The sequence below is a fragment of the Hemicordylus capensis genome, chromosome 1, assembly GCF_027244095.1.
Source record: "Hemicordylus capensis ecotype Gifberg chromosome 1, rHemCap1.1.pri, whole genome shotgun sequence".
NCBI lineage: Eukaryota > Metazoa > Chordata > Lepidosauria > Squamata > Cordylidae > Hemicordylus > Hemicordylus capensis.
This window is the reverse complement of record NC_069657.1, coordinates 69362284-69374315: the sequence shown is the minus strand read 5'-3', so window position 1 is coordinate 69374315 and position 12032 is coordinate 69362284. Positions and strand designations below refer to the sequence as shown.

General features: G+C 43.4%; 1 protein-coding gene across 5 annotated transcripts in view; it reads right to left on the bottom strand.

Moving 5' to 3' along the window:
• PAK6 (p21 (RAC1) activated kinase 6) overlaps nt 1-12032 on the bottom strand; it is a 73897-nt gene that overhangs the window by 28702 nt on the left and 33163 nt on the right. For 4 of the 5 annotated variants that reach the window (XM_053285547.1, XM_053285550.1, XM_053285551.1 and 1 more), the window contains one exon: nt 3514-3722. In XM_053285547.1, the coding sequence (XP_053141522.1) occupies nt 3514-3722 (209 nt within the window). Of the gene's footprint in view, nt 1-3513; nt 3723-10079; nt 10411-12032 lie in introns of those variants that run through there. The other variant, XM_053285548.1, reaches the window with a different exon arrangement.

The window sequence follows — 12032 nt, the reverse complement described above, 5'->3', positions numbered from 1 at the left end:
GAGAAACAGCCAAGTAAAAAATGCAGCCTCAGGAGCCCGTTTTACTGTTATCCAGCCTGTTCCATTTCAGTCAAGGCTATAACCTTCCATATTGACAGTTTTTGAGTTATTACAGCAGCAGAACAGGTTTGAGTATAATTTTGGGTTGGTTGTGTTACACATGGTGGTTTTCCTGCATTGACTGAGAGTATATCCCTCTGAATGCGTCGACCATGACAAGTTGTGGAATTTCCTTAGGAAAATGGGTGTCCCAGAACATCTCATTGTTGTTATGAGAAATCTATACACAGGAAAGGAAGCCACAGTCCAGACAGAACATGGTGAAACGGATTGGTTCCAGATTGGCAAAGGAGTAAGACAAGGCTGTATACTTTCTCCTTCTATATTCAGCTTATATGCTGAACATATACTGAGAGAAGCTGGATTGGAAGAAGATGTGTGGTTTTAAAGTTAGAGGAAGACACATCAATAACCTGCACTACGCTGATGATACCACTCTGATAGCTGAGATTGTGGATGATCTGCAAGCTCTAGTAATGAAAGTCAAGGAGCACAGCGAAAAAATGGAACTACAACTAAATTTAAAGAAAACTAAACTAATGACAACAGGTACAGCAACCAGCCTCAGAATTGACAATGAAGAGGTGGATAGCTTCTGCCTTTTAGGATCGCCCGTCAACAGTAAAGGATCCAGCAGTCAAGAAATACGCTGCAGACTAGCACTTGGTAGGGTTGCACTGAAGGCCTTGGAAAGGATATTTAGACGCCGGGATGTGTCTATACCTACAAAGATTAGAATCGTTTGGACAATGGTTTTTCCTGTGACACTCTATGGATGCGAAAGCTGGACTTTGAAGAAGCAAGATAGAAAAAGCATTGACGCTTTTGAACTTTGGTGCTGGAGAAGACTTTTGAGGATAACATGGACAGCCAGGAAAACAAACAAATGGATCATAGAGCAAATCAATCCAAAATTTTCACACGAGGCACAAATGACCAGGCTCAGACTATCATACTTTGGATATATTATGCGAAAACCCAGCTCCCTTGAGAAGTCCATAATGCTGGGAAAAGTTGAAGGAAAGAGAAGAAGAGGCTGACCAGCAGCAAGGTGGATGGACTCAATTACAGCAGCAATGAATACACCACTGAGAGACCTTAAGGGCCAAGTTGAATACAGATCATCCTGGAGAGACTCTATCTATGTGGTCGCTAAGAGTCAACACCAACTTAGGAAACATAGGAAACTGCCATATACTGAGTCAGACCACTGGTCTATCTAGTTCAGTATTGTCTTTACAGACTGGCAGTGGCTTCTCCAAGGTTGCAGGCAGGAATCTCCCTCAGCCCTATCTTGGAGAAGCCAGGGAGGGAACTTGAAACCTTCTGCTCTTCCCAGAGCGGCTTCATCCCGAGGGGAATATCCTGCAGTGCTCACACATCAAGTCTCCCATTCATATGCAACCATTCATATGCTCCCATTCATAGGCAGACCCTGCTTAGCTATGGGGACAAGTCATGCTTGCTACCACAAGACCAGCTCTCCTCTCCTTGATGGCACTTAATCAATCAATCAATATCCAGGCAGGTAAAACAAAAAACCACACACATACACACAGTCACTTCTGCAGTGAGATGCAAGTTCTTATCTGTTTGTGAGGAAACTGGTTGGGAAACCACTCCTGGAAACTTTCTATAAGTGTGTTCTCCAACCTTTTCTGAAGAGTATCTGAAGGGCACGTCTACATGGAGTCTGAATCAGCATTGCAGACACTTGCAATCATATAGGGACTGTACTGCTAAGATTACCCCATGCTGCTAGTTGCTATCCAAACTGGCTAGAAAGGTGAGTACAAGTGATGGCATGTAAACCACAACAATATTGCCTAACCCCAAAGCCAGGTGATGTCTCTTTCATGAAGCTTTTCTCCTCCACCACCCATTTCCTGTTTAATGCTAGTGTCACTAGAGGAAGCTACAATCTGGAAGCACCCTAACTGCTGCTTAATTTAACTGCAAAAGCATGATGCTAGTACTGCCTGCCTTTTTTTCTTATTATAATAATTCGGAAAGGTTTATTTATTTATTTATTTATTTTTGCATTTTTATACCGCCTTTCATTAAAAAATAACCCCAAGGCGGTTTACAAAAGTTAAAAACATACAATAAAAACACAATAAAAACATCATGCTAAAAGTATAAAAACATATAAAAACAGGCATAAAACAATACAACAGGTTGCCTCTGTTCACAAGGTGTCAAGCTTTCTCGACACCTTTTTATTTGCTTCTTCCATCCTGTCATACTCAAGATCCACACTGCATCTAGAAGCATGTCTTATAGCAGGCAGTGGTCACGTGTAGTTACCCATCCAAATGCAAACCAAAGAGAACCCTGCTTAGCAAATGGGATAATTCATGCTTGCTACCACAAGACTGTTTACCTTCAGGGCCACCACTCCCAGCCAGAACTGTAGGATCCTGTAGGACCCTGTAGGATCTTCTCAGGTTGCCCTTCTTTTGGTCCCTGGTCTTAGAGAGGTCCATAGTACTAGGGCCTGTGGAAGGGCTTTCCTCGGTTGCTGCCCTGCTACTCTGGAACTCTTGAGAGGAGAGCTGGTCTTGTGGTAGCAAGCATGACTTGTCCCCTTAGCTAAGCAGGGTCCACCCTGGTTGCATATGAAAGGGAGACTAGAAGTGTGAGCACTGTAAGATATTCGGAGCCACTCTGGGAAGAGCAGAAGGTTCCAAGTTCCCTCCCTTGGCTTCTCCAAGATAGGGCTGAAAGAGATTCCTGCCTGCAACCTTGGAGAAACTGCTGCCAGTCTGTGCAGACAATACTGAGCTAGATAGACCAATGGTCTGACTCAGTATATGGCAGCTTCCTATGTTTCTATGTAACTCTCTCCTCCACCCGCCAGATTTGGTCTGCCTCCTCCCTTTCAGCCTTTCAATCCTTATTGAAGACATTTCTTTTCTGCCAAGTTTTTGGTTATGTTTTTAAAATATATATATTGGATGCTGTTCTTGTCTTGTACACCGCCCTGAATCCGTGGATTGGGTGGTATGTTAAATCTTTTACTAAATAAATACATAAAAATAAGACCAGCTCTTCACCAAAGATCATAGTACCTTGCAGCAAAATAAATAATGAAACTGGATTACATTCTTTTTGCTGGAAATTACATAATGTTCTACGCTTGAATTTTATTTATTTATTTATTTGATTTCTATACCGCCCTTCCAAAAATGGCTCAGGGCAGTTTACAGAGAAATAATAAATAAATAAAATGGATCCCTGTCCCCAAAGGGCTCACAATTAGTGATGAAAGCTGGTGAACACATTGACAGCTCTCCACAATGTTTTCCCAGCCAGCCATACTGTACCTCTGTTTATGCCCACTTTCGCTACTGAACAGAATATCACCAAAATGAACTGTGTTGGAAGGGACAACTTCATTCAAGTGTAAACGGTCAGGGAGAGTTCTGAGAAATTCTCCGATGCCCTGCTCACCTTCATAGGCTGAAGCTGCACCCTGGTGATCCTAGAAGGGTCGACGACTGGTTTGGGCCGTTTCAGGGTATCCAGGATATTCTGCCATTGAGGAGGCAAGCCAATAAATTTCCCCTCCTTTGGGTCAAATGAAGTGTGCACACGGTGCTCAAAGTTCTGTGGAGCAGAGATCTCGGGGCGTTTCTTCTTCTTCTTGCGGAACATTGTGCCTGGAGGAGAAAGAGAAAATTTATTAGATTCATGGGCCTGATCCAGCTCTTGTTATGAGCATTTGGGAATGTGGAGCAATTTCTGGCTGCAGATGGGGATCTACATTCCTTTTCCCACTGAGGGACATATCCAGCTAATTTAGCAGGAATCGGATGAACACCATAATGTGGATGGGGATGCACATTTGGATGTTCATCTATATCAGGCCTGCTCAACTTAGGCCCCCCAGCTGTTTTTGGACTACAACTCCCATAATTCTCAGCCACAGCAGCCAATAGCCAGGGATGATGGGAATTGTAGGCCAACATCTGCAGGAGGGCCGAAGTTGAGCAGATCTGATCTATATCCATAGGCAAAAGGAAGGCTGCATGTGGATCTCCCATACAGGAGCAAGGCAGTGGCTTTTAGAGTAGTATTAGTAAGTCGGAATAATATCAGCTATAATTAAGCCTACACTTGCTTTCTAGCTCATTCCCTCTTTTCCCAGAAAAGGTGTGTTCCTTTTAACCTGAATATTTCTGTTAGCTTTTTAAAAAATTAGTTAACATGTAAAGATTGGGAAGGGGGGGCTTGTAAACACCTTTGCTTCAGAGGTTCTTGCATTGGCTGTTGGGAGCCAAGAACTGCAAGAGACATCACTGGCAGCCTAGACAAGAAAGCCCCACCTTGGGAGGAACTAACATCTGGCTGCCTTGGTGACCATTTCCATGGTGGAGGTATTTCCTGCAAGGCCTGGCCACAGCCCAGAGATTCAGCAACAGAGCAGCAGTTGCAACATGTAGAACTGAGAGCGGGGCTTGTAAACAGATCTGCTGCCAGGACCCGTGAGATACATCATCAACTGTCCACAGGGGCGTAGCTAGGGGAGAGGGGGCCCATGTTCGCCCCGCTCCCTGGTGGCCCCTTGGAGTGAGGGAGATAATGAAGAAAATAGGGAGGGGTGGACCTGGGAGCCCAGGGTTCTTTGAACCCATCCACTTAATTATAGCTACACCCCTGACTGCTCAAGTGAGTGGGCACCACTCTGTGAGGAACAAGCATCCTAGCTGTATGTTTTGTCATATTTTAATTATAAGCAGCCTGAACAAATTCAGTAAGTAAGTGGGATACAAATTACAGATAAATGAATAAATGTGGAAAATAAAGAAAGAACTTCAGACCAAAATGAAACTTAAAAGGCATCAGCAGAAATTATTATCCTTATTTGGGTCCAATATCTGAGTATATGTTGAGGCAACAAAGGAACTACATATATCTTGGAATTGTGTATCTTGACAGCTCGTAATGTTCTCCACAAATAGGAGGCGAGCATTCCAATCTCTAAATCCTTCTGTGGCCTGGATTTTAATACACTACCAGTCCTAAGAAATTATTATTATTACGCTTTACTTACTGCGTGAAGATGAAGAAATAAATCCAATAGTTAGATACAAAACCACTTAACAGGCAGGCCAGTGTTGACAGCCCATATAAGAATACAGGTACCTTTTCCTTAGTTACCCTATCTTCAACTATTGGAGAAATATAAGGATATTTAGAACTGCTGATGTAAACCCTTTAAGCCTTGGTACAGCAGTGGTGAGGGGGACAAATCTTCTTGTCATTTCTAATTTGGGAGGACCCGTCCAGATCTTGTTGCCATTCCAATTTGGGATGATCCCTTCCAGAAAACCTTCCCTTATTTCTTTTCTCTTTTTTTGGGGGGGGGGGGTGCGTGCGTGTAACACCAACTGCTGTCCTTAGTTTGGAGCAGGAATTCTAGTGTTCAACTGGAATACTTGCTTTAGAGTTAGGACTCCAGACAGCTATGTATACTACTCTACACATTTCACCTATCTTCATTAAATAGCAAGTCCATTTGCTGTTTTAGGATTGTGTATTATTACTATTTTTATTACCATATTGTCTCTTATTTGCCTTTCTTCCAAAACACCACTCTTCTTTCAAATGGTTCCAGAGTTCCAATAGCACAGTGAATGAAGAACACAGCCTCCAAGTGCATTTAAAAAGGATACTTTTTTAAAAAAAAGTTAAGAAATTGGAACAAAAGGGGTTTTGTCAGTCAAATCTACTGATGTCACGCACAGTTTCAGTACTTGTGCAACTGCAATCCACACTGCAGTCCAAATCTCAATGGCCCCACAAGTGGGGGAAGAAACACATTCTCCTGGCAACAGTGCACTATAGTGCTGGGAAAATGTGATGTTGCCTGGAACAGATGTGCTTCTTTGAGGGATGATGTCCAGATCTTGACACTATGAATAACTGCATGTTTGTTGCACTATAAGCAGATCATCTAAAAAGACCCTTAAGCTAGCCCTCTATGAGCAACACAATGACTAGAAAATAAACATTTACACAAAGCACAGTTGCAAGAACATGGTGCTTTGCAGATGTTTGCTGGTTTCGCCTCCAACCCTGGACAGACAGCCTACAGCGCTTAACACAGCTTTCTCCATTCAGCAGTTTTCGGTCACTTGCACACAGCTCTGCAACTTCACAAGGAGCTCTCTGGAACCTGCTCAGTGCCACAGTTTGGTTATTTTTGCTCTAAATTTGGGTCAGAGGCAGAGCATGAATCTAGTAAGAATAATTTGTTCTGCTGCAGTCACAGACGTTTCTGGCAATATTTGCATTAGACATTACACTCCGCATCATGCTTATTAACGCAACAATATTCTGTATTCTTCAAGCAGGCAGTCACAGATCGATAGTGCTGTAGCTACAAGCGAAATATAACAGACACTCTTGATGGCATTATTTGCCACACTGCTCTATTTTCTGGGGTCAGCAAAGTCCAAACAGCTGGACATTTGTAATGTCCTTTTATGACACACACTGACTTCCGAATGCAAGTTCCTACGGGAAAGGGCCATAGTATCAGTGGTAGAATACGTGCAGAAGGTTCCATGTTCAGTCCTTGACATCTCTGGGTAGGGCTGGGAAAGACACTTGCCTGAAACCCTGGAGAGCTCCTGCCAGTCAGTCACTGAGCTAGATGGACCAATGGTCTGCTTCAGTATAAGAATGCTTCAAATATGTTCATTGTGAGGGAAAGACAGTTAAGTAGATCATACTTAACTAGATGGACTGAAGGTCTGACACCATAAGGCAGCTACATATGTACATGTTGCTTGCAAAGTACATCCTGATGCTCACAAGGGAATCCAGATCTAATAAACCCTTCATAAAAATGAATGGAAAAGATGCAAATATTGCTCAGAAGTGATGTGTGAGACCTATTCCGACTCTGAATATGGACTGAAGGTACCCAAGGCGGAAACATCCAAATGGTCAAGACTATGGAGGCCAGTGTCAAAGGTGAGCTAGGAGGAACAACTAACTATATGCCTTGAAAGGAAGCTTAAACTATGTCCCTTAAATGGAAAATTGTATGAGGCAAGCTGGCAGCTCTGGTGGGTGATTCTAGGCCATCTCTGTACTGTCCAACACACTCCAATGTACATCATACCTATACCATGACATGAACCTGCCCAGGCCTGTATCCATTCACACTGTAGGCTGTCAAGACACAATGTTGACACTAGTGGAGCACAGGGTCATCCAAAATCAGAGTGATCATTTTTAAAGAAACATTCTGTCATGATACAGTTCCTTCTAAGACACCTGTGACACAACCGCAGGTGCTAACACAACCTAGGACCTTAATATAGCAATTGGTAACATATAAACCACAACAGTTTACTCACAGTTGCAGCTATGCAGTACCATGGTGACATGGGCTTCTTATGGATTTTTGACAAGTTCCTCGGCCTACCGTATCTACGTGACTTATTCACCCCATTAATGAGAAGCAATAGGCCAGTTAAGATTATACATCCAAGCTGGCACTACTCACAAGCAGACATGAATGAAACATCCCCCTCTAGTGGGCTTTCCCTCTTCTCCTAATTGCATGGGGGAGGGATCTGAACTGCCCCCTCACTTATGATCTATAGTGCAAACAGGCCCAGTCAAAGATATGAACCTGCTTCAAAGTGAATTGTGCTAGTGCTCTCTGAAAAACTCACTGTGGTGTTTCAGAAGTCATCTTTGCAGCCAGTGAAGTGAGCCATAAAATGAGGATTGATCAAATAGTAGTTTGACTACACTTAGCAGTTTACATTGGACAAAAACTGACAATTGATTTAGGAACACGGGAAGCTACCTTCTACCAAGTCAGACCATTGGTCTATCTAGCTCAGTATTGTCTACATAGACTGGCAGCAGCTTCTCCAAGATTGCAGGCAGGAATCTCAGCCCGATCTTGGAGATGTGAGGGATGGAACTTGGAACCTTCTGCATGCAGATACTCTTCCCAGAGCAGCCTCATCCCCTAAGGGGAATATCTTACAGAGCTCACACACTAGTCTCCCATTCAAATGCAAACCAAGGCAGACCCTATTTAGTAAAGGGGACAATTCATGCTTGCTACTACAATACTACAAGACCAGCTCTCCTCTTTACTCTTGGTGAAAAAGACTAAAGGCTATGCACTGAGCCTATCTCTTAAAACTGAAATGATTTCATACTACTGTGTCCAGGGCACCAAATATGCACATTGGTGTAGCTTGTAGCAGTACAAAAAGAGAGAGATGACAACAGCATTTTTATTTCATGGATGTGTCTGGGCTGCAACATGAAAATTATTCAAAACTCATAGGAAGAGTTCAGGAAGTTGTGCCTTTGGTATTAAACAAGTATATCATTTTCATTTTAATCTTGACAAATGGCCCAATCCAGGAAGTATTGAAAGAATCTGTCACCTAAATTTCCCCCAAGGATCAACCAGTCAAGGCCCACAAAATTGTTTTAAATATGGCCATCACTAATTGCAAAGCCTTGAGCATCAAAGCTGAGCAGGAGTCTGACCAAATGTGCCCTTTGACTGTTGGTGAGAAGCCGCCCTCAACCCCAACTGAGGAAAGGAAACAAGGAGGATGCCATTATTAACAAATTCAGTAATTTTATGTTTTTGCTGTTTTAAACTGTGCCCTTCCTGCTTTTGTCATGGTCTGTTCCCCTTCATTTGTTTGACGCACTCCCAGACTGAGGGCCTCTTCACACAAGGTGAATTTCCCTACAGGGATGTCACTTTGTTGCAGATGATATGAATCCCACATGCACTGAGTCACATGAGATGAGTGTGCCTCTTTTGTCATGTAAGATTTCCCACACATAGGACACTCATCTTGAATGACACATTAGCCATTCAAAGTAGCCTTTGCATATTCCAGGTAGGGACCTTGGCCAGGATTCAAAACCAACGACTTAAGGTCCTGCAAGTGGCTTGTGCTAGCCCACTGATTTTGGGGGGTGGGAGGGTACTTTTTTTTTTTTTAACCAGTAGCTATCATAATGTGGCACAACACGCTTCTGAAACTCCCTTCAGTTTCAAAAAGTTTGCCATGTGGCATGGCGGTGGGATGGGGAATCGTGGGTGGGGAGTTGCCAATACTGTTTGTCAAAGTCTGAAGTTGTCTTGGACTCACAGAACTAGTTTCATGGTTCTTTGCATATTGGCCTATTTCTTTCTCTCCACCTATGAAAATAAAAGTGCTTGCACAATTTTGGACACTTTGAAAATAAATGAATGACAGAACCAGTATCCTTAATTAGTAGCATTTAGCAGCAGTATGTGACTCATAATCTGTCTGACTGAACGACGGACTCCAAATTTTTACTTTTCAGTTGTGGGTTGGAAGTATTGGCCAGCTTTCAAGCACATACCCACAAAGACTACCAGAAGAAGCAAACCAAAAATTTTGCAAATTCCTTAATAAGACAATTGCACCTGCACATGCAGCAGTTATCTGGCTCAGAGAGACAAACACACAATGAACCCACCAGTGTTATCTTCCAGATTCATACGATAGTCATATATTTGTCCACAAATAGTGAAAATGCCTTGAGTGCATCCAATTCTGTACTAAGGAGACCTCAGGTGTTCCAGTGGGATTTGCTTTGCATTTTCACAAGCTATTTTAGATTACAGACTGATAACAGACAGGTGGGTGCAATTTAAAGAGGCAGAACAGCCAGCTTGGGCGGCGGCGGGGGGAACCATGTACAAAATTTAGATTTTGAACATTCTATTTCAGTTGTAATAATAACCAGAGTAGATTTTGCATTTCACGAGCTTGGGCAAGGAACATTAAAGCAGTCCATTGCATCTTGCAGTTCTCATGCATTAAATATCTGGTTCCAATATACTGCCGGAGTAGATTTGCATTTTTAAAACACACACACAAAAAGCCTAAATCAAACACTTTTTGATTTAGTAGAAAAAGAATAAACAAGAACAATTTGCATTCATAATCTGTTTTGGACCTGGAAAGTAAATGTAAAATGCATACCTGAGGCTTAAGCAATTAGAGGAAATCCCTTCTGACATACAGCAAGACAATGATATTTCAGTAACCTACTAGTCTTTAGTCTTTTCAGCTCAGTGTTCACATCTGCACTGAGAGAAATGCCACAAGCATAAATAATCAGCCACTGCCATAAAGGAAAAGCCGCCGGAGACTGAAATTCTCTCCACAATCTATCCCCTCCTGCCTCGGGAGCCACGTCAGATTTTTCAACTCCGGGACGGGTATAGCTTTTTCATAGATAATACAATTCCAAAGGTTGTCACATCTCTCAGCGAGTATGAGAAAAACCACAGCCGGCAGATTCAGAGCAGGAGGAGGGATCAGCTGGGAAGGAGGGGCAAAGCAAAAAGAGGGTCAGGCACAGACGAAAAGGGAGATCGGATTCTCCGGAGTGGAGGACAGATTCGGAAGAGGGGACGGGGAGGGGGCGCAGAGCATGCCATGACCCCCAGGGCACTGCAGCAGGAGGACACGGGAAGAGGCCGGCATGGCAGAAGAAAGCAGCATGAATGAATGAAACGGTTATAAGAACTGTATCTGACCGTCACACACTACAGTTCAATCGTTACACACACCCACCCCAAAGAGGGTGCACGACTCTTTCAGGATCAAATGAGACGCGACACAAGAGTTCTGCGATTAGCTCCCACACTGCTCAAATGTAACTAGGAGAGGGTTTGCACGTGTCAGGCAATCCTCACATGATCTCATACTTGTGATGATCGTCGCTCAGGGGCAGAGCAAAGACGCACCACAATTCGTACCTATGCCAATGGTGAGATGTCTCTGTTTCCATTCCCAACGTTAACCGTTATTAGTTATATATAGTGCCAGCAGGGTACATAAGGAACATTATAGGGTAAGCGGGGGAAATTCAGGCACATCCATGCCCAGGATCTTTGTGGGAGATTACAATGTTAGAGAAGAAGAAAAAAGGCCAAGGAGTGAATGAGAGTGTCAGTGAGACGCAGCAACAATACAAGAAGCACAACTCCTGTTAAGAGTCAAACCAGAGGCGACTGGGAAGAATTCTGTGGCTGGAGCTTCCAACAATGCCCCCCCTCCCCACCATGTAGAAAAGGCAGATGTGGAAAGAGGGAGTATGATTTGCATGCAAATTATCCCCACTCACCCACGAAAGCTGCTATTAGTCAACCGAGTTAAACATACACACACACACAATAAATGTGCCTTTATGTTTTCCCCTCCACAGCCAAATAGATGTTTGGACAGGGGCTGGCAGGGGGGACATATATCAGGGAATCAACACAGGTGGGAAGGATTAAAACTCTTTCTATGCCATGCCCAAATCTAAACCAAGCCTTCTCTCTCTACCCCCCCCCCCCAACTTCTTGGACAAGAAAAAGAGTTTGGGAGGCTCAATCATGGTTCGGAGCTGGCCTCGCAACTGTCTGTGTTCTCGCACATAACAGACGTCAATACAAAGTGGTGATTTGCATTTGTGAAGCAGTCTTCAGAGATCCCTCACACAGGCCAAGAGTTTCCGTATCCTCTGACGCAATACTTCTGGAAAGCGATACTTTCAAAGTTGCATATGGTTGAGTGATGCGTCATCAAGTGATGACAACTGAAATGAGGTGGATGAATGAATCAGGCTGACAAAGTTTATGGGCAGATTGACCTTTAACTGGGTCCATCCAGAGCCCAATTGCCCCTGATCCTAATGCGCTGGAACAGGGATTGTGTTCCCAAAGGGGACCACCAACAGAGGAATTCAGTTATGTACTGGTGTGGGGTGGCGGTTTAAATGCAATTACTTTTAGAGTCTCATGATGCCACAGTCTAAACATTCATGCCATTGTTCAGGTAACTGGGATTCAAGTGGCATGCTATTTGTCAGGTGTTTACAATTCCAAACTTTGCAACTAAAATACCAGATCATGTAGGCAAGGGGGTGGGTGGGATTAGGCACAT